This window comes from Leucoraja erinacea, chromosome 20 (assembly GCF_028641065.1).
Source record: "Leucoraja erinacea ecotype New England chromosome 20, Leri_hhj_1, whole genome shotgun sequence".
In the NCBI taxonomy this organism is placed as follows: domain Eukaryota; kingdom Metazoa; phylum Chordata; class Chondrichthyes; order Rajiformes; family Rajidae; genus Leucoraja; species Leucoraja erinaceus.
Window position 1 is genome coordinate 38,246,381 of NC_073396.1, and position 23,083 is coordinate 38,269,463.

A 23,083-nucleotide genomic window follows, 5' to 3' on the forward strand; every position below is an offset into this window, starting at 1 on the left:
CACAAGCACTGTCTTTACTTAATAAGAAGCAGGAAGGTATATTGATTGAAAAGCGATAATTACAGGTTGCTGTTTTTTGAAACGCCAACCACGAACAATTCAGTAGCTTCATGCAGAAGCTCATGTGATAGGAGTAGAATTAGGCAATTTTAGCCCATCAAGTCTTCTCCACCATTCAATCATAGCTGATCTATCTCTCCCTCCTAACCCTATTCTCCAGCCCTCTCCCCTTAACCTCTGACACTTGTTCTAATGAAGAATCTATCTATCTCTGCCTTTAAAATATCCATTTGGCCTTGACTTGGCCTCCACAGCCTTCAATGGCAAAGAATTCCACAGATTCACCACCCTCTGACTAAATAAATGTCTCTTAATTTCCTTCCGAAAAGAACATATTTTAATTCTGAGGCTATGACCTCTAGTCCTAGACTCTCCCACTAGTGGAAACATCCTCTCCACCCACTCCATCCAAACCTTTCACTGTTCCGTATGTTTCAATGAGATCCTTTTCTATGTTTCTATGTTTCTATCCCCCCTCATTCTTCTAAACTCCAGCGAGTACAGGCCCAGTGCAAACAAAGCTCATCATCGGTTAACCTATTTATTCCAGGGATAATTCTTGTAAACCTGCCTGCTCATAGAAACATAGAAACATAGAAATTAGGTGCAGGAGTAGGCCATTCGGCCCTTCGAGCCTGCACCGCCATTCAATATGATCATGGCTGATCATCCAACTCAGTATCCCGTACCTGCCTTCTCTCCATACCCCCTGATCCCCTTAGCCACAAGGGCCACATCTAACTCCCTCTTAAATATAGCCAATGAACTGGCCTCAACTACCCTCTGTGGCAGAGAGTTCCAGAGATTCACCACTCTCTGTGTGAAAAAAGTTCTTGCATCTCTGTTTTAAAGGATTTTCCCCCTTATCCTAACGTCTAAGGAAGTGCTGGATTTGGCATTTGTAAAGCCCATGTTGCTGTGGTTTACAGCTGCTGTTGGCCTCATGATTTGCGGGTAACTGGAGTGTTTTATGTCGGTGTGCCTTGATCTGTTCAAAAAGAGAAGTCCAGTTTATTTTCACAACAACAGAGCCTTTACAGTTCCATTGCAAATCATTTCAGTTCTACCCACGGTGGGAATTTCCATATTTTAAAATTGGCATCATTTATTGATTTTTGATGAAGAGTTGGAACAGTTTTTAAATATTCCTTGCCAAGTACAGAATGTCAGAGTTCATGGGGAGAAGGCAGGAGAATGGGGTCAGGAGGGAGAGATAGATCTGCCATGATTGAATGGTGGTGTAGACTTAATGGGCCGAATGGCCTAATTCTACTCCTATCACTTCTGATCTTCTAATAGCTATTTATCTCACGTTCAGAACTTTCCATGTGCTACAGTGACTCTCTCTACTGGTGATTTTCTATATTTGGACAGGCATATAGATATGAAAGGTTTGTAGGGATATGGGCCTAACATGGATGGATGGGACTAGCTTAGATGTGGCTTCTCGGTCAGCATGGAGAGTTGGGCTGAAGGGCCTGTGTAATGCCGTGATATCCACATCACTCTGGTAACCAGGCAGCAATGAGGACATTTCCCTGTGTTCTCCTCAATTCAATATTAGGGAACTTGCACTCGGGAAAAATCTAATTCAGTTTTAACAGTCTGCGAATCACATCCTGTGAGAAAATTTCAGGTCTTGGGTTCCATATTAGAGACTGACTGGAATAATCAGGTAACGAACGATATCAGGACAAAGCAGAGATTTGGTCTCAGGATAACTGATGGACAAAAAGAGGCAAAGGTCTGGATAAGGTGATGAGGAAAACCTTTGCCTTTGATGAAAAAAAAGGTCATAAGGGATAGTAGAATGAGGCCATTCGGTCCATCAAGTATACTCCACCATTCAATCATGGCTGATCCATCTCTGCCTCCTAACCCCATTCTCCTGCCTTCTCCCCATAACCTGATACCTGCCAGGTGACACCGGCCAAGACTAGGGGACAAAGGATCTGCAGGGACCATCCCTGAGACAGAGAAACGGTTGGGTCCATGGTAATGAACGGACAGAGGAGCCAGGGGGAAGGTGAAGGGCAGAGGCCTGGCCCAAGGAGGGAACGGTGGACAAAGACCTCGCCAGGAGAAGAAATGTTGGAGAGAGGGTTAATCAAGGGAAGAAATAATCAAAGATAGACACAAAAAGCTGGAGTATCTCAGCAGCGCAGGCAGCATCTCTGGAGATAAGGAATGGGTGATGTTTTGGGTCTTGACATATTCTGTTGCGCTGTACCAAGTAAGAATGTCATTGTTCTATCTGGGACATATGACAATAAAACACTCTTGACTCTTGACTGTTCAGGCTGAGAGTCAGGGCAGAAGGAAACTGGAGATATGGATGGATACAAAGAGGTTTGTGGGGTAATGGGCTTGGTAAATGTAAAAATTGTCCCTAGTGGGTGTAGGATGTTGTTAATGTGCGGGGATCACTGGTCGGTGCGGACCCGATGGGCTGAAGGGCCTGTTTCCACGCTGTATCTCTAAACTAAACTAAACTATGAATATGAAAGGGACAGATAAAAGCTGGTGATGATCCAATTTGAGGAACAGAACCTCATATTTTGCTTGGGCTGCTTACAACCCAGTGGTATGAATTTGATTTCTCTAACTTCAAGTAACCCTTGCTCTCCCTCTCTCTCTGCCTCTCCCCTGCCCTAGTTCTCCAACTAGTTTCACCGTCCTGCTGGTTAGTTTTACAGTTTATATCCCTGCTTGTCACTTTCCCCTCGGCCAACAATGAATCATTGTACATTTCCTTGATTATCGTCAACTTTTGACCTGTCCTTTTCACACCTTACATTTTCTTTATACTCTTCCATGTCTCCAGTTTCCTCTCCCCTGACGCTCAGTCTGAAGAAAGGTCTCGACATGAAGCATCACCCATTTCATCGCTCCAGGGATGCTACCTGTCCTGCTGAGTTACTCCAGCATTTTGTGTTTATCTTTGGTGTAAACCAGCATTTGCAGTTACTTCTTACACAAGAAATAATCAGATGTACAGCGCAGAAGCAGGTCCTTATGTGACACTGAAGAGGCTGGTGCATAAATCTAGAGGCCAAGGTATTGCAGGAAGCATGTTAGCATAGATTGTAAACTGGCTGCTACATGGAATACAAACCGCGTGCGGACTTGGTGTTGAAGGACGATAAGCCGAAGCAAAGAAGTCGAAGCCAAATAGCCGAATGGAAACAAAGCCAAAACGGCAACGAACTGAAAAGGCGGGACGCAGAAACGCCATCTAACCGAAAGACTGCGTCGCCTACAAGCCAACTAACTGAATGCAGCTCTGCCAAAAAGTCAAATAATGGCTTGTGTGGGAAAATGTCCCCCACCCTCCCGTCTCCACCGGCCAGTGATGTGATGGACGCGGGGGTCTGGAACAATCGCTGACGTCCCGCCCCCCGGCTACGTCATGTCGGTTATTTGACTTTTTGGCAGAGCGGCATTCAGTTAGTTGGCTTATAGGCAACGCAGCCTTTCGGTTAGGTGGCGTTTCAGCAGAGCAGCCATTCAGTGAGTTGGCTTTTAGGCATCCCGTCATTTCATAGAAACATAGAAACATAGAAAATAGGTGCAGGAGTAGGCCATTCGGCCCTTCGAGCCTGCACCGCCATTTAATATGATCATGGCTGATCATCCAACTCAGTATCCCGTACCTGCTTTCTCTCCATACCCCCTGATCCCTTTAGCCACAAGAGCAACATCTAACTCCCTCTTAAATATAGCCAATGAACTGGCCTCAACTACCTTCTGTGGCAGAGAGTTCCAGAGATTCACCACTATGTGTAAAAAATGTTTTTCTCATCTCAGTCCAAAAAGATTTCCCCTTTATCCTTAAACTGTGACCCCTTGTTCTGGACTTACCCAACATCGGGAACAATCTTCCTACATCTAGCCTGACCAACCCCTTAAGAATTCTGTATGTTTCTATAAGATCCCCCCTCAATCTTCTACATTCTAGCGAGTACAAGCCGAGTCTATCCAGTCTTTCTTCATATGAAAGTCCTGACATCCTAGGAATCAGTCTGGTGAACCTTCTCTGTACTCCCTCTATGGCAAGAATGTCCTTCCTCAGATTAGGTGACCAAAACTGTACGCAATACTCCAAGTGTGGTACAGGATACTGAGTTGGATGATCAGCCATGATCATATTGAATGGCGGTGTAGGCTCGAAGGGCCGAATGGCCTACTCCTGCACCTATTTTCTATGTTTCTATGTTTCTATGAGATCAATTGCCAAAGGGGAATGGAGCTGGGGGAGGGGATGTTGGGAAATGGGGGACATAGAGGGAATATAATGTCATAAGTGATAAGAGTAGAATTAGTGGGATTGAACTGCAGATGCTGGTTTAAACCGAAGATAGATACAACAAGCTGGAGTAACTGAGTGGGACGGGCAGCATCTCTGGACAATAGAAAATAGATGCAGGAGTAAGGCATTTGGCCATTCGAGCCTGCACCGCCATTCAATGTGATCATGGCTGATCATTCACAATCCGTATCCCGTTCCTGCCTTCTCCCCATATCCATTGACTCCGCTATTTTTAAGAGCTCTAACTCCCATTCAATGGAGAAAAGGATTGGGTGACGTTTCGGGTTGAGACCCTTCTTCAGACTGGTCAGGGATAAGGGAAATGAGAGATATATACAATGAAGCAGAGAGATAAAGAAAAATGAATGAATGATATGCAAAAAAGTATATTGTTCTTATATATTCCTCGGTCCATACCATTCATTGTGTCGGTCTTCCCGTTATTAGTGCAACAAATCATACAAATCATACAAATCGGTATTAAATCCCATCTGCCATAGCCATGCCTTTCTAATCATCTGATGAATATCATCCTGAAGACTATCTGTACATATTATCAACACCGGAAGTGCCCGTGTTCCTTGTGAGTTTGTTCAGCGTACCTTCTCAGCTACCGTTCAAATTGTCAATACATAGCATGAGCAGTAAGAATTCCAGCACTGATCCCTAATTACACTGCTGGGATTAGCTCCCAAACCCAAAACAATCCTCCACTCTTACCTATTTTGCCCAGTTTTGGATCCAATTCTGTCAAAACTTCTTGGATTCCATGTGCACAAAACCTTTGGACCAGCTTCACCACTAGGGCCACATCGTAATGAAGTTCACATAGACTACTTCAACCACAATGCGCTCTTCAAAGAGTAGCTGGAAACCAGAGGATTGGGAAACTTTCATAGGACAACAGAAGGAAACAAAACGGGCAATATGGGCTGAAGAGATGAAGTTCAAGGGGAAGCTGGCCAGGAATATAAAGAAGGACAGTAAAAGCTTCTTTAGATATGTTAAGGGAAAAAGAGTAGCAAAGTCAAATGTAGGTCCTTGAAGGCAGATACGGGTTAAATTATTATGGGTAACAAGGAAATGGCAGAAGAGTTGAACAGGTACTTCAGATCAGTCTTCACTAAGGAAGACACAAACAATCTCCCAGATGTACTGGAGGACAGAAGATCTAAGGGAGTAGAGGAACTGAAATAAATTTTTATTAGGCGAGAAATAGTATTGGGTAGACTAATGGGACTGAAGGATGATAAATCCCAAGGGCCTGATGGTCTGCATCCCAGGGTCCTCAGGGAGGTGGCTCTAGAAATAGTGGACACATTGGTGATCAGATTCAGGATCAGTTCCTGTGGATTGGGGGATAGCTAACGTTATCCCACTTTTGAAGAAAGGAGCGAGAGAGAAAATGGTGAATTACAGACCAGTTAGCCTGACTACGGTGGTGGGAAAGATGCTGGAGTCAATTATTAAAGTGGTAATAATGGGGCATTTGGATAGCAGTAAAAGGATTAGTCCAAGTCCACATGGATTTATTAAAGGGAAATCATGCTTGACTAATCTTCTGGAAATTTTTGAGGATGTGACAAGTAAAATGGATGAAGGGGTGCCAGTGGATGTAGTGTATCTAGACTTTCAGAAAGCCTTTGATAAGGTCCCGTACGGGAGACTGGTGACTAAAATTAGAGCACATGGTATTGGGGGTAGGGCGTTGACATGAATAGAAAATTGGTTGGCAGACAGGAAGCAAAGATGAGGAGTAAACGGGTCCTTTTCAGAATGGCAGGCAGTGGCGAGTGGAGTGCCGCAAGGCTCGGTGTTGGGGCCGCAACTGTTTACCATATATGTTAATGATTTGGAAGAGGGAATTAGGAGCAACACTAGCAAGTTTGCGGATGACACAAAGCTGAGTGGCAGTGTGAACTGTGAAGAGGATGTTAGGAGGTTGCAGGGTGACCTGGACAGGTTGAGTGAGTGGGCAGATGTGTGGTAGATGCAGTACAATATTGATAAATGTGAGGTTATCCACTTTGGCGGTAAAATCAAGGGGGCAGATTATTATCTCAATGGGGTTAGGTTAGGTAAGGGGGAGGTACAACGAGACCTGGGCGTCTTTGTACACCGGTCACTGAAAGTTGGCTTACAGATACAGCAGGCAGTGAAGAAAGCTCATGGAATGTTGGCCTTCATAACAAGAGGATTTCAGTATAGGAGTAAAGAGGTTCTTCTGCAGTTGCATAGGGCTCTGGTGAGACTACATCCAGAGTATTGTGTACAGTTTTGGTCTCCTAATTTGAAGAAGGACATCCTTGTGGTTGATGCAGTTGTGGCTGAGGTTGGTTCACGAGATTGATCCCTGGGATGGCGGGACTGTCGTATGAGGAAAGATTGAAAAGACTAGGCTTGTGTTCACTGGAGTTTAGAAGGATGAGGGGGGATCTTATAGAAACATATAAAATTATAAACGGAATGGACAGGCTAGATGCAGGAAAAATGTTCCCAATGTTGGACGAGTCCAGAACCAGGCGCCACATGCTTAGAATAAAGGGGAAGCCATTTAAGACTCAGGTGAGAAAAAAACCTTTTCACGCAGAGAGTTGTGAATTTGTGGAATTCCCTGCCACAGAGGTCAGTGGAGGCCAAATCACTGGGTGGAATTAAGAGAGAGTTAGATAGAGCTCTAGGGGCCAGTGGAATCAAGGGATATGGGGAGAAGGCAGGCATGGGTTATTGATTGGGGATGATCAGCCATGATCACAATGAATGGCGGCTGGCTCGAAGGCTATTTTCTATGTTTCTATGTTTCTATTAATACATTTTATCACTTCTTCAAAAAGTTCACACACATTGGTCAGACCGAGAATGAAGTGCAAGAAAGTGGGCAGGCATCAGGTGAGTTGTACCAGTCAGAGGCCTAGTAAGTTGTGAAGTGCTATTCAAGGCTGTGATGACCCTGGAACAGTTTGAAGAAAACGTTAACTCAGACACCTGGTACCTAGCAATGCCGACAGTCCGAAGGATAATTCACAGGCAACAGAGAAGCCGCATTAACATAAACCTACTGAAATGTGCTACAGAGCACAGGGTGCACGACCCAATCTTCCTTTGAATGGTCTTTTGCATGACTCTCATTTACTCATTCCAGGTGTGGAGTCCTGTATATCAGTGAGACCAAGCGCAGGCTTGGTGATCGTTTCGCTGAACACCTCCGCCTAAATCTACCTGAGCTCCCAGTTGCTTAACACTTTAACTCCTCCTCCCATTCCCACACTGTCCTGTCCTGGGACTCCTCCATTGTCAGATGAGGCCCAGCGCAAATTGGAGGAACAGCACCTCATATTTCGCTTGGGCAGCTTACACCCCAGCGGTATGAACATTGACTTATTTAACTTCAAATACCCCTTGCTTCCCCCTTCTCTCCATCCCTCCCCTTTCCCAGTTCTCCAAACAGTCTGACTCAGTCCAAGAACATTTTATCTCTGTTTGCTTTGTTGTTACCTTATCGCAGCTAACAATGATCTTTTCTACATTTTCCTTGATTTCTATCCCCTTTGTCCTGTCTTCACACCTTACACTTCCTTATCTGTGTATTTCCCTCCCCCCTGACATCCGTCTGAAGAAGGGGCTCGACCCAAAACGTCACCCATACCTTCTTGCCAGTGATGCTGCCTGTCCCGCTGAGTTACTCCAGCATTTTGTATCTATTCTCAATAAGCAAAGTCGTTTCTAGCGAAAGGAACAAAGCAACACGGTGCACAGAGATTTTGCTTTCTCCTAATGATATTATTTACAGGGACATGTTTCGCTGCTGTGACAGTGTAACCGTGACAATTAGAATAGCTTCTACTGCATGTTCTGGTTCCAGTCTTTTGCCAAAATCATTCATGTAGAATTGAAACTTCCTGCTGGTCTGGGATGAGTTGTGAGGATTATCTGAATTACCTTTTTGTAGGATTTGCTTTAAAATAAATGAGAATTTATCTCAGTAGACAGCAGTAGAAACATAATATGTTGGAAACACACCAGTTGTCAGGCAGCATCTTTAGAAAGCAATAGGGTAATGTAAATTCACTTAAGGAATGGATCGTGTTAATGTGCTGGGACCGCAGGTCGGAGCGGGCTCGGTGGGCTGAAGTGTCTCTAAACTAAACTAAATATGAAGCAGAAAGGAGTAGAAGAGATAGCAAAATAGTAATAGATGTTTATTTTTAAATTATTAACAAAATATGATTGACTCTGGGAAAGCAATATTTATATTTATCAGCAGTGTCTCTGAGATGTTGGTGATGAGCCACTTTCTTCTGCAGTCCTTATTGCTTAATTGCAATCACAGTTCTCTTGAGGACAATCTTCGATATAAGCTTAGCAAAAATGAAAATGACGATATGTTTCCCACTTGAGATGGCAATTGGTACCTGTATATCTTTGGAGTGTCCGAGGAAACCGGAGCACACAGGGTAAACCCATATGGTCACAGGGAGAACATGCAAACTCCGTACGGACAGCACCTGTAGTCAAGATCGAACTGGGATCTTTGGCGATGTAAGGCAGCAACTCTTAACGTGATGCCACCGTGCCGCCTTCCAAGTGCTTCTCATCGCTGAATACAGTTGCATAGTACTCATTTAGCACCTCACCTACATCCTCTGATTCCAAGCATAGATTCCCTCCTTAATCCTTGAGCAGTCCCACATTTTCCTGGTCACCCTCTTGTTTTTAATGTACCTATTAAAAACTTGGGATTTTCCTTCATCCTACACCAATGTCATTTCCTGGCTACTTTTGACCCTTGTAATCACCCACTTAAGTTAATTCCTGCTTGCTTTATATTCACTGATGCCACCTTCTTAAACCTGACATACCCTTCCTTTGTCTTCCTGACCAAATCTAGAACCTCCTTGGTCTTCCACAGTTCCCCCACCTCGCCATCCTTATCCTCCCTCCTCCTTATTGTAATTTGTTGATCATGCATTTTGATCAGCTGCCTTTTAAATAACTCCCACATGTCATCTGTGGACTTACCCAAGAGCAACTGCTTCCAATCTACCTTGTTTGGTTCCTGTCTACTGACATTGTAATCTGCCTTGCCCCGATTAAGTGCCTTCCCACAACATAAACACCTGTCCCTATTCAAAGCTACCTTAAAACATATGGAAGGTAGACACAAAAAACTGGAGTCACTCAGCGGGCCAGGCAGCATCTCAGGAGAGAAGGAATGGGTGATGTTTCGAGTCGAGACCCTTCTTCGGAAATATCGTATGGAGTTATGATCATTATCTCCAAAATGCTCTTCCATTGTAACACTGATCATCTGGCAAGGTTCCTGGCAATACAAGGTCCATTATGGTCCCTTCTCGAGTCAGACTATCCATATAATGTTTACATGTTCACAAATTATAGGAGTAGAATTAGGCCATTCAGCCCATCGCGTCTACTCCGCCATTCAATCATGGCTGATCCCTGCAACCTTCCATTTTCCTGCCTTCTCCCCATAACCCTTGACACCCGTTCTGATCAAGAATTTGTCTATCTCTGCCTTAAAATTATCCACTGACTTGGCCTCCACAGCCGTCAGTGGCAATGAATTCCACAGATTAACTCCCCTCTGGATAAAGAAATTTGGATACACCGTAAAAATTCTGCCCCGTCTAATCCTCTTGCTCTGAGTAAATCATAGTCAATATTAGGGAAGTTAAAGTCACCCATGACAACAACCCTGTGGTTCTTGCATCCTTCCATAATCTGTCTACGTATCTGATCCTCTATCACTCCCGCTGGCTATTGGGTGGCCTATGATGTAATCCCATTCGAGTAAATGCTATAGTGTTATTTTTGAGCTTGATCATAATGCCTCAGTAGGTGTACGTATGTCCAGTATGTCCTCACTGAGCACCACCACAACATTCCCCACAATTCATAAAACAACTTCTCCACCTCCTTTATCCCCCTCTTTATTGATCAGAACATCAGCCATTGTGATTCAGTCAAATCTTGAAATGTTAAATTCATATTCATTGGCCTTGCATTTAATTTTAAGCCGGGGAGAGTGCTTTATTGTGGGATCCACACCGTGTAATTTAATGTTGAATTATAAGTGCATGCAAAGGGCAGGCGTGCATTTGTGGACCAGCAGCTGATGTGATTGGATTCAATACCAGCAACATCTTGTGTAACCACTCTGTGTTCCATTCAATTCAGTAAGAATAAGATTGATCAGAAGCTGAATTTGTGGCTCAGTTGATGTCTTTTCACTGTGATAAACAGTCGTCTGAGCTAGAATCTAAACTAAGTAAACACACTGTGTTAATGCTGTTGTCTTGGGTGGTGCAAAGGTGATTACTGATAAATGATTCAAAGCTTCTATGTGCAACACCAAATGCTGAACCAGATGGCCATTGTTAGCAGATGTGTTCTTCACCATTAATTTATTTTCAAACCAGCAAGTAAATCATTTTTAATAATTTCAACGTAATTTTTTCATGTCAATGTTAACACTTTATCTGTTCTGATCATGATGGGTACCGATCGGGCAGTGCGAGGTATTTTCCTGAAGCCGAGTGCTTCTAAATGCTGTCTTAATGCTTTTTCCAATACAGTCCTTCTTCCACACGGTTTTGGAGAATAGTCATCTCTGCGGTACAATGGTGGATAACAATCTGCGCATTACCAACTGGAATCGTAAGCTGGGCTGTAAGTGCCAATACAAACACATCGTGGACTGGTGTGGCTGCTCTCCTAATGACTTCAAACCCCAAGACTTTCATCGCTTCCAGGTAGACACATGCATGGCTACCGCTCATATTGCTTAGACCAGGGCTCGTATTCAAACAGCTTGGGAGCGATTCCAGCAAGCTCTCAGATGAAGTTTACTGTTCCAATTCAGAATCTAGTTGCCGTTGGGATTATTTTAGTTAACTGGGATAAGCTGGTTGAAGGGATGCAACAGGGAAGTGGGAGCATGTGGAGGCAGCTCCACATTCGGCGTTCTTGCGGAGAAAGAGAGATTGGGATGGGTCAAAACGGAGATTTTGAGATGTTCAAGAAGGAACTGCAGATGCTGGAAAATCGAAGGTACACAAAATTGCTGGAGAAACTCAGCGGGTGCAGCAGCATCTATGGAGCGAAGGAAATAGGCTACGTTTCGGGCCGAAACCCTCCTTCAGTCTGAAGAAGGGTTTCGGCCCGAAACGTTGCCTATTACGTAGCATCTATGGAGCTATTTCCTTCGCTCCATATATGCTGCTGCACCCGCTGAGTTTCTCCAGCAATTTTGTGTACCTTCGATTTTGAGATAATTTCTTTAGTGGTGAGTCATGGCAGCAAGGTGTCAGGAATGAGGGCTGAGCTCAATATCACCTTATAAGGGATATAATTATGAAAGTTGTGCATTCAAGAGTTTACTATGAATAGATACATAGAAACATAAACAAATAGAAACTGGAGCATTTCATTCAGCCCTTTGAGTTACTCCGACATTCAATAGAATCTTTGATCATCCAAATTCAGTGCCCTCCTCTTACTTTGTCACCCTGCACCTTTCTTTGGCCATTACCATATAACCATATAACCATATAACCATATAACAATTACAGCATGGAAACAGGCCATTTCGGCCCTACAAGTCCGTGCCGAACACTTATTTTCCCCTAGTCCCATCTACCTGCACTCAGACCATAACCTTCCATTCCTTTCCCCTCCATATACCTATCCAATTTATTTTTAAATGATAAAATCGAACCTGCCTCCACCACTTCCACTGGAAGCTCATTCCACACAGCTACCACTCTCCGAGTAAAGATGTTCCCCCCTCATGTTACCTCTAAACTTCTGTCCCTTAATTCTGAAGTCATGTCCTCTTGTTTGAATCTTCCCTACTCTCAATGGGAAAAGCTTATCCACATCAACTCTGTCTATCCCTCTCATCATTTTAAAGATTAGTACTATATCTTGAATATATTGAATTATTTAGCCTCAATTGCCTTTAGTTCTAAAGAACTGTCGAGTTTATCCACTCTTTGAGTGAAATAATTTCTCCTCATCCCAGTCCTAAATTAGTTGCCTCTTACCATTATTCCCAGATCCCTTGACTCCCTCGCCTTCCAGAAAATCCTTCATGCACTAATCTGTCCAGAACCATCAGGATTTTCAATGAGGTCCCCTCTCATTCCCCTGAACGTTACAATGTAGAAGCTTAATCATCCCAATCTTTCTTCATACATCAGTTATATCAATCCAGGAATCTGACTGATAAATCTTCACCACACTCCTGCCGCAGCAGTAACATCTTTCCTCAGATAAGAGGACCAAAACGCAACACAATATTTAAGCTGTGGTCTTGCCAAGTCCCAGTACAACTGTGGTACGATATCCCTACTTCTGTATTTAATTGCCCTCAAAATGAAGGGCAACAAGTCATTGGCCTTACTGAATGGCAGTTGTACTAGCATGCTTAACCTCTTGATGTTGCAGTACTCTTCCCTATACATACAAACAGTAGATTACCAACATTGGAAACAATGGGACACCAATCCAATGGGAAAATGATCCAGTGAAGAACGGAATGTACCTAAAATAAAGGTACTGGAATAAAATGCAGTGTGAAGAAGGGTCTCGACCCGAAATGTCACCCACTCATTCTCTCCAGAGATACTGCCTGCCCCGCTGAGTTACCCCAGCATTTTGTTTATTCGATGCTCCCTGTAAACCTTGTCAAGTATTTTCCAGATTGGTTTCTCGTACAATAGGTTTTCTGTGCTTCAGGAACTTGGCCAAAATCAGCCAGGCTTTCAAGATATGTACATGTGATTGGTGATAATAATGAACACATCTCATCCACACAGCAAACTGCCAGACCAACCTTCTTTGCACGGAAGTTTGAGTCGGCGGTCAACCAAGAGATCATTGGGCAGCTGGACTTCTACCTCTTTGGCAACTACCCAGCTGGCACAACGGCCCTGAAGGCGTACTGGGAAAATGCATACGATGAACCCGATGGCATCCACAGCATCAGCGACACCTACCTGACCATGTTTCACTCTTTCAGTCGCCTTGGCCTCAAGCGAGCAGAATCTTCCTGGCATGCCAATGAGGAAAATAAATGCAGGTGAGAGGGGATGAAGCTCTGGAACCTCCCAACATTGGCAGCTTTGCACGCACACAAAAATATTAAAGGGATAGCACTTGAACTAATTTTACTAAGAATGTAAAAAGTTTTGAAAACATTTAGTGTTCAGTTAGAACTTATTTTCTCCATATTACTATGCAAATAATATTGCTTATACTAATTTCAGATATGACAAAGTAATTAAAACCCATTGAATAAGGGTCTCGACCCAAAACGTCACCCTTGCCATACAGCAACAAAGATCCAGGTTCAATCCTGACTACGGGTGCTGTTGGTACAGAGTTTGTACATTCTCCCTGTGATCACGTAGGTTTTCTCCGGCTGCTCCGGTTTCCTCCCACACTCCAAAAACATACGGGTTTGTAGGTTAATTGGCATTTGCAAAATTGTAAATTGTCCCTAGTGTGTACGATAGTGTACGCTGGTGTACGGGGATCGCTGGTCGGCACGGACTTGGTGGGCCGAGGGCCTTTTTCTGTGCTGTATCTCTGAAGACTAAAGTCTAAAAGTCTAAGCCAGAGCACAGAAAACCTAATTCAGTCCAGTGGGAAACTAACACATGATGGTTTCCTGTAACAAATTAGCAAGTCAACCCTTGTAACCAACATTGATCAATGTTACCCGCTGTGACATAATACGGCTCGAAGGGCCGAATGGCCTACTCCTGCACCTATTGTCTATGTATCTGACCCTCTCCATTATTATATTGAAACTATTTGAGGGACAAAAATAGGGAAAGCTAGTAGTCAGTGTGTGAGGCAGGAGGCAGAGAAGGGAAGCACTCGGACACAAAATATAGGGGAGAAAGAAGAAAAAGATAATAAACAGAGAATACGAGGGGGTGGGTTTCTTAAATGTGTATATTTTAATGCTAGGAGCATTGTAAAAAAGGTGGATGAGCTTAGAGCCTGGATTGACACCTGGAAGTATGATGTTGTGGCGATCAGTGAAACATGGTTGCAGGAGGGCTGTGATTGGAACCTAAATATTCCAGGATTTCGTTGCTTCAGGTGTGATAGAATTGGAGGGGCAAGAGGTGGAGGTGTTGCATTGCTTGTCAGGGAAGATATTACAGCAGTACTTTGGCAGAATAGATTAGAGGGCTCGTCTAGGGAGGCTATTTGGGTGGAACTGAGAAATGGGAAAGGTGTAGCAACACTTATAGGGGTGTATTATAGACCGCCTAATGGGGAGCGAGAATTGGAAGAGCAAATATGTAAGTAGATTGCAGATATTAGTAGTAAGCACAAGGTAGTGATTGTGGGGATTTCAATTTTCCACACATAGACTGAGAAACACATTCTGTAAATGGGCTGGATAGTTTGGAGTTTGTAAAATTTGTGCAGGATAGTTTTTTGTAGCAATACATAGAGGTACCTACTAGAGAAAGGGCAGTGCTGGACGTCCTGTTAGGAAATGAGACAGGTCAGGTGGCGGAGGTATGTGTTGGGCAACACTTCGGGTCCAGTGATCACGATACCATTAGTTTCAATATAATTATGGAGAGGGTCAGAACTGGACCTAGGGTTGAGATTTTTTATTGGAGAAATGCTAACTTTGAGAAGATGCAAAAGGATTTAAAAGGAGTGAATTGGGACATTTTGTTTCATGGGAAGGATGTGGAGGAGAAATGGAGGACATTTAAAGATGACATTTTAAGAGTACAGAATCTTTATGTCCCTGTTCGGTTGAAAGGAAATAGTAAAAATTGGAAAGAGCCATGGTTTTCAAGGGAAATTGGATACGGTTCCGAAAAAGAGAGAGAACTACAATAATTATAGGCAGCATGGAATAAATGAGGTGCTTGAGAGTATAAAGAATGTAAAAATAATCTTAAGAAATAAATTAGAAAAGCTAAAAGAAGATATGAGGCTGCTTTTGTAAGTAAGGTGAAAGTAAATCCAAAGGGTTTCTACAGCTATATCAATAGCAAAAGGATAATGAGGGATAAAATTAGTCCATTAGAGAGTCAGCTATCTGCAGAGCCAAAAGAGATGGGAGGAATATTGAACAATTTCTTTTCTTCGGTATTCACCAAAGAGAAGGATATTGAATTATGTGAGGTAAGGGAAACAAGTAGAGTAGCTATGGAAACTATGAGATTCAAAGAAGAGGAAGTACTGACACTTTTGAAAAATATAAAAGTGGATAAGTCTCCAGGTCCGGACAGGATATTCCCTAGGACATTGAGGGAAGTTAGTGTAGAAATAGCAGGGGCTATGACAGAAATATTTCAATTGTCATTAGAAACGGGAATAGTGCCGGAGAATTGGCGTACTGCGCATGTTGTTCCATTGTTTAAAAAGGGGTCTAAGAGTAAACCTAGCAATTATAGACCTGTTAGTTTGACGTCAGTGGTGGGGAAATTAATGGAAAGGATACTTAGAGATAATATATATATATAAGTATCTGGATATAAATGGTCTGGTTAGGAACAGTCAAGAAGGATTTGTGCCTGGAAGGTCATGTTTGACTAATCTTCTTGAATGTTTTGAAGACGTTACTCGGGAAATTGATGAGGGTAAAGCAGTGGATGTTCTCTATATGGACTTCAGTAAGGCCTTTGACAAGGTTCCTCATGGAAGATTGGTTAAGAAGTTTCAATTGTTGGGTATTAATGGTGGAGTAGCAAGATGGATTCAACAGTGGCTGAATGGGAGATACCAGAGAGTAATGGTGGATGGGTGTTTGTCAGGTTGGAGGCCAGTGACTAGTGGGGTGCCACAGGGATCTGTGTTGGGTCCACTGTTGTTTGTCATGTACATCAATGATCTGGATGATGGTGTGGTAAATTGTATTAGTAAGTATGCAGATGATACTAAGATAGGTGGTGTTGTGGATATTGAAGTAGATTTTCAAAGTCTACAGAGAGATTTAGGCCATTTGGAAGAGTGGGCTGAAAGATGACAGATGGAGTTTTAATGCTGATAAGTGTGAGGTGCTACATCTTGGCAGGACAAATCAAAATAGGACGTACATGGTAAATGGCAGTGAGTTGAGGAATGCAGTTGAACAGAGGGATCTGGGAATAACTGTGCACAGTTCCCTGAAGGTGGAATCTCATGTAGATAGGGTGGTAAAGAAAGCTTTTGGTGTACTGGCCTTTATAAATCAGAGCATTGTATAGAAGTTGGGATGTAATGTTAAAATTGTACAAGGCATTGGTGAGGCCAATTCTGTAGTATGGTGTACAATTTTGGTCGCCTAATTATAGGAACAATGTCAACAAAATAGAGAGAGTACAGAGGAGATTTATTAGAATTTTGCCTGGGTTTCAGCAACTAAATTACAGAGAAAGGTTGAACAAGTTAGGTCTTTATTCTTAGGAGCGCAGAAGGTTAATGGGGGACTTGATAGAGGTCTTTAAAATGATGAGAGGGATAGACAGAGTTGACGTGGATAAGCTTTTCCCATTGAGAGTAGGGAAGATTCAAACAAGGGGACATGACTTGAGAATTAAGGGACAGAAGTTTAGGGGTAACATGAGGGGAACTTCTTTACTCAGCTAGTGGTAGCTGTGTGGAATGAGCTTCCAGTGGAAGTGGTGGAAGCAGGTTCGATTTTATCATTTACAAATAAATTGGATAGGTATATGGACGGGAAAGGAATGGAGGGTTATGGTCTGAGTGCAGGTAGATGGGACTAGGGGAGAATAAGTGTTTGGCATGGACTAGAAGGGCTGAGTTGGCCTGTTTCCGTGCTGTAATTGTTATATGGTTATATGGTATCTATGTATCTAAGTATGTTTGCTAAATGATATAATCCAAAGACAGACTGAGAGGAATCCTTTGTCCCCTCTCACACCCAACACCACTTCCCATACCTCTCAATCTGGGATCTAAAGGGCCTGCACCACATGCCGATTTTTTTTGGCGACTGCCGGTGTCATTGACTGACGTATAAGGGTCGCCTACAGATTTTGAACATCACAATGCGACTTTTTTGGTGACATGATACGTCAATCAATGATGCCGGCAGTCGCCGAAAAAATCACCAAGTGGGACAGGCCCTTTACTCATGCCCAAGCCTGAAGTGCCTAAGAGTGCAAGTTGCTGCTACTTATTCAGACTCTGTGGTAGCAGCACCCACACTTGCAACCTGTACTATCTGGAAGGACAAGGGCAGCAGAAGCAGGTTCTGGGTTCTCTTGGAGGGGATCCTCTTCTAGGTTCCCCTCCAAGTCACATACCCTCCTGACTTAGAAATGTATAATGGATCCTTCTTATCACTGTGTCCAAATCTATGAAATCCCTACTCATCGGCACTGTGGGGGTGGCTTCAAGTACATATAGTGATGGGTAATAAACGTACATCCCTTAATCCCAGATCTCTAAAATATTTGTTTAATTAGATTTTTGCAATTAGGTTATTGTTGGTAAGACCAGCATTTATTGTCCATTTGAATCGTCGATGAGAAGAGAGTAGTGATCGTAACATGCTGTGGGATATCCTGTGGGTTATCTTAGAAGTGATTAAAATGTCAATGTTTACACCTTTTCTCCTTTCATGAATTTACCCATTCTGTCTGACATCTGACTGATGTCTCCCAAAGCTGCAAACAAGCAAGATCCATTATCTATCTGCTCTGTTGATTTCTCTGAATGGTGTATTCTTTAGTGAAGCCTGCCACTCAAATACCATGGTGTCGAAACCTGACTGAATTTAATAAAATTCCAGCGTAAGTGTTGAATTAAAAGACAACCTTCAACAATCTAAAGTGTAGGAAGGAACTGCAGATCCTGGTTTAAACCAAAGATAGACACAAAATGCTGAAGTAACTCAAACAGGATGGGCAGCATCCGATGAATGGCCTTCTTCACTGATGAAGGGTCTCAACCTGAAACGTCACCCATTCCTTCTCTCCAGAGATACTGCCTCGCTGTCCTGCTAAGTTGCTCCAGCTTTTTGTGTCCATCTTCAACAATTTAAATCTGTATTAATTTGAATGAGTCTGAAGAAGGTTTGTGACCCAAAAAGTTACCTATCCATGTTCTCTGCAAATGCTGTCTGACCTGCTGAGTTACACGAACACTTTGGGTCCTATTGTTCCAATCATGATAGTGCTTTCAGGCTGTTTTATGACATGCATTTAAGACATGCAGAGCCCGGAATAGACATATGGGAATCATTAAATGGTTCCTGTGCTACCAGGTGCTATATATTTGTAGCTGACGTATTAGTCACTGCACAAACTAATGTCCTGATTTACTCTGGCAGTGGTAAAATCATGTGAGAATAGGCCTTTAAATCAATGGGCACAGAGAGGTGTTGGCCAGGTGTGTGGGGAAGGATCTGAGTGTGACGAATGAGGTGGGCAGGGAGGGACTGAAATGCAGGTGGGTATCTCTCTTCACAGATTCACATGCAAGGACTTCAATGGATGTCATTAGCAGTGAGCCAAAACTAATAGAAGGCAGGCCCAGGAAACAATGCAAACTTAGAGAAAGAAACAACATTGAAATCCCAGCCCCATCTGAAGTGATAAATACCTTGAGATAAATATTAATAGATTAATTTCTGAAAGAATGTGGGCAATTGTATGGGCAGATAGTTTTTTTTTTCTGTCAGATACATGGATATCTATGGAATTCTCTGCCTCAGAGGGAGGTGGCGGCAGGTTCTCTGGATGCTTTCACGAGAGAGCTAGATAGGGCTCCTAAAACTAGCGGAGTCAGGGGATATGGGGAGAAGGTAGGAACGGGGTACTGATTGGGGATGATCACATTAATTGGCGGTGCTGGCTCAAATGGCCGAATGGCCTACTCCTGCACCTATTGTTTATTGTCTATTGATATTGGTTACATTATGAATTTTAATTTCTAATTGTCCATGGGGCTGTGAGGTGAAACCGTTGACGATCAGTTCTGGAGGTTACATGGGACAATTTACGTGATTCGCTTCAATTTAGTTAAATCATAAGTAAATAAGTCGTAAGTCATAAGTAATAGGAGCAGAATTAGGCCATTCGGCCCATCAAGTCTACTCTACCATTCAATCATGGCTGATCTGTCTCGCCCTACTAACCCCATTCTCCTGCCTTGGCCCCTTAACCCCTGACACCCATACTAATGGGTATGGGGAGAAGGCAGGAACAGGGTACTGATTGTGGATGATCAGCCATGATCACAGTAAATGGTGGTGCTGGCACGCAGGGCCGAAAGGCCTACTCCTGCACCTATTGTCTATAATCAAGAATCTATCTATAAGGTCATTAGTTATTGATTTCAGATTTATTTTCCCACCTGATCTTTTTAGGAAACAAATCCTTTGGGTTCACCTAATTGCTATTGAATAAATTAGCCACATGACATAGCAAGCTGAACAATTTACAATGATATAGGGCTGCTGAGCCTGGCTGCCCTAGAGAGGAAACTATTACATGGAGAGTGAGTAATCATCTAATCATGCAAAAATGTATTACTTGAACAAGATCATATGATTGAGTCCTTGAAACGACCACTGAAACTTCAGGGCTTGATCATTCCTCCTTTTTATAACACAGGGATAAATGACAATAGCCTAAGAAAGATAAAAAAGACAAAGAAAGGCTCATTGAATACCCTCACGTAGACTCTTTCTTTCTCCATAGCATTGTATTCAACAGCATTTGGAACATCTTCTCTATTTTATCTTTAATATCTTGTCCTGCACTTATTCAAACATTTATTTTTCTTAGAATTAAGAATATTTAATAATTTAAATTTATGTCCTCTGGTCTGACTTTCCTTGCTTACTTTCAGTCAAATGTTTTACTTAAATCCCATCTATACTAATTAATATTTCATTATATCAGAATGAAACCACATATAGGCATAATTTTAATTCTAGACAACAGGGCACAATATTCTTTAATCTTACCTGTAATATATTTGAGGCAGGTTTTTAGAGTTTTTAAAAGGATATAAATGCCACTGCAAGAATGCAAAGGTGATTTATACTAATTAGTTAAAACAACTGGACGGTGAATTATTCAAGAAACATGAAAAGCTTGAAGCAATAAATACTGATCATGGAGGTTAAATCAATAAATGTTTAAAAGAAGAGTTTTGGATAATAAACCAAAGGAATTGGAGAGTTTTGAAAGAAGCAATGATGAGCAAAAAAAACAATAGTTAGAAAATATGCATTCTGAATTTATATATGAAATTGTATGAACCCATACATCAATGTGAGAAGAATGATGAATGAAAATTAATAGGAGTCTCTTAGAGATCTTGCCGAGAGAATTTACAATGGGGGAATAAAGAAATGATTATGGTAATATATAAATATTCTCTGTCCTTACTCAATGACATTTGACAAATGTAGCAGAAATAGAAGTGAATCAAAAGTGAAGAGCTTGACGTGATTAAAGTCATCAATGTGTAAGTAGTGGCAAAAGTCAGGGACAAAAACAAGAGAGATCGCCTGAACCAGAAGATGTGCATCCCAGGCTATAAAACAATTGACTGTGCACATAATGTTGCAGTGATGGTGGGTGCCTTTGTAACGGTTTCCCATAATTTTTCAGATTTTGGAACATTACCAGCAGACTGGGAGATTACAAATGTAACATGACTATTTAAAAAAAGTGGCAGAGAATATTAGTGAACCAAAAACTGGCTATCCAGACACCTGGTGTTAATAACATGCTGAAATCATTAAAGACATGGCAATAGATTATTTAGAAACTGAATATAATTAGGCAGACCTACCATAGTTTCAAGAAGGGAGAATTGCATTTGCCAAATATTGCATAGTATTTTGAGCATTTAACTAGATATATGTGGGAATCAGTAGATATAGTATATCTGGATTTTTTTTACTAAAAAGCATTTTGATTAAAGAATGCAAGAAAAGGTTGTCTGAAGAAGGGTCTTGACGCAAAACGTTGCCAGTCCTTCTCTCCAGAGATGCTGCCAGATTTTAACTAGCATCTGCAGTTCTTTCTTACACAGGTTGTTACCTCAAGTATGTGATCACGGGCTTAGGTAACAATTTAGCAAGGATAAGATATTGATTAAAGAACAAAGCAGAGAATTGGATTAAATGAGTCCTTTACAGGTTGGCAGGATGATGCTTATTTGTATCACTCACATCCGTTTTGGAAGTTAAACTATTCACAATTTATATTAAGGGCAAGCTGAAATGGAGAATAATATGTTTGTTGGTGATCCTTGCTCAATGTGAGAGTGGGCGATTAGGTGGCAAATGGGTCATGATGTGGGAAAATGTTAGTTCCTGCAATTTGTTTTGTGGGAATAAGAAAAGCAGGATAACCATCTAACCATATAACAATTACAGCACGGAAACAGGCCATCTCGGCCCTTCTAGTCCGTGCTGAACACTTACTCTCACCTAGTCCCATCTACCTGCACTCAGACCATAACCCTCCATTCCTTTCCCGTCCATATACCTATCCAATTTATTTTTAAATGATAAAATCGAACCTGCCTCCACCACTTCCACTGGAAGCTCATTCCACAGCTACCACTCTCTGAGTAAAGAAGTTCCCCCTCATGTTACCCCTAAACCTTTATCTCATAATTCTCATGTCATGTCCTCTTGTTTGAATCTTCCCTACTCTCAATGGAAAAAGCTTATCCATGTCAACTCTGTCTATCCCTCTCATCATTTTAAAGACCTCTATCAAGTCCCCCCTTAACCTTCTGCGCTCCAAAGAATAAAGACTTATCTTGTTCAACCTTTCTCTGTAATTTAGGTGCAGAAACCCAGGCAACATTCTAGTAAATCTCTTCTGTACTCTCTCTATTTTGTTGACATCTTTCCTATAATTTGGCGACCAAAATTGTACACCATACTCCAGAATTGGCCTCATCAATGCCTTGTACAATTTTAACATTACATCCCAACTTCTATACTCAATGCTCTGATTTATAAAGGCCAGCACACCAAAAGCTTTCTTTACCACCCTATCTACATGAGATTCCACCTTCAGGGAACTATGCACATTTATTCCTAGATCCCTCTGTTCAACTGCATTCCTCAATTCGCTACCATTTACCATGTATATCCTATTTTGATTTGTCCCGCCAACATGTAACACCTCACACTCATCAGCATTAAACTCCATCTGCCATCTTCCAAATGTTCCAAATCTTCCAGCCCACTCTTCCAAATGGCCTAAATTTCTCTGTAAACTATGGAAATCTACTTTATCCACAACATCACCTATCTTAGTATCATCTGCGTACTTACTAATCCAATTTACCACACCATCATCCAGATCATTGATGTACATGACAAGCAACAGTGGACCCAACACAGATCCCTGTGGCACCCCACTAGTCACCAGCCTCATCATTCTTCAGGGAACGGGGGTTCCCCTCCTCCACCATAGATGAGGCTCGCACCAGGGTCTCTTCCATACCCCGCAACACTGCTCTCTCTCCCCATCCCCCCACTCGCAACAAGGGCAGAGTCCCCCTAGTCCTCACCTTTCACCCCGCCAGCCGTCACATTCAACAAGTTATCCTCCGTCAGTTTCGCCACCTCCAACGTGACCCCACCACTCGCCACATCTTCCCATCTCCCCCCATGTCTGGGGGAGAGATGCAACACTTGTCCCTTTACCTCCCCCCTCGACTCAATTC

The 23,083-nt window shown here is 42.4% G+C and overlaps 1 protein-coding gene across 1 annotated transcript in view; it reads left to right on the forward strand.

Annotated features, from left to right (window-relative positions):
• xylt1 (xylosyltransferase I) overlaps positions 1–23,083 on the forward strand; it is a 317,375-nt gene that overhangs the window by 245,651 nt on the left and 48,641 nt on the right. The window contains exons 7-8 of the mRNA XM_055651880.1: positions 10,963–11,139; positions 13,207–13,469. Of these exons, the coding sequence (XP_055507855.1) occupies positions 10,963–11,139; positions 13,207–13,469 (440 nt within the window). The remainder of the gene's footprint in view (positions 1–10,962; positions 11,140–13,206; positions 13,470–23,083) is intronic.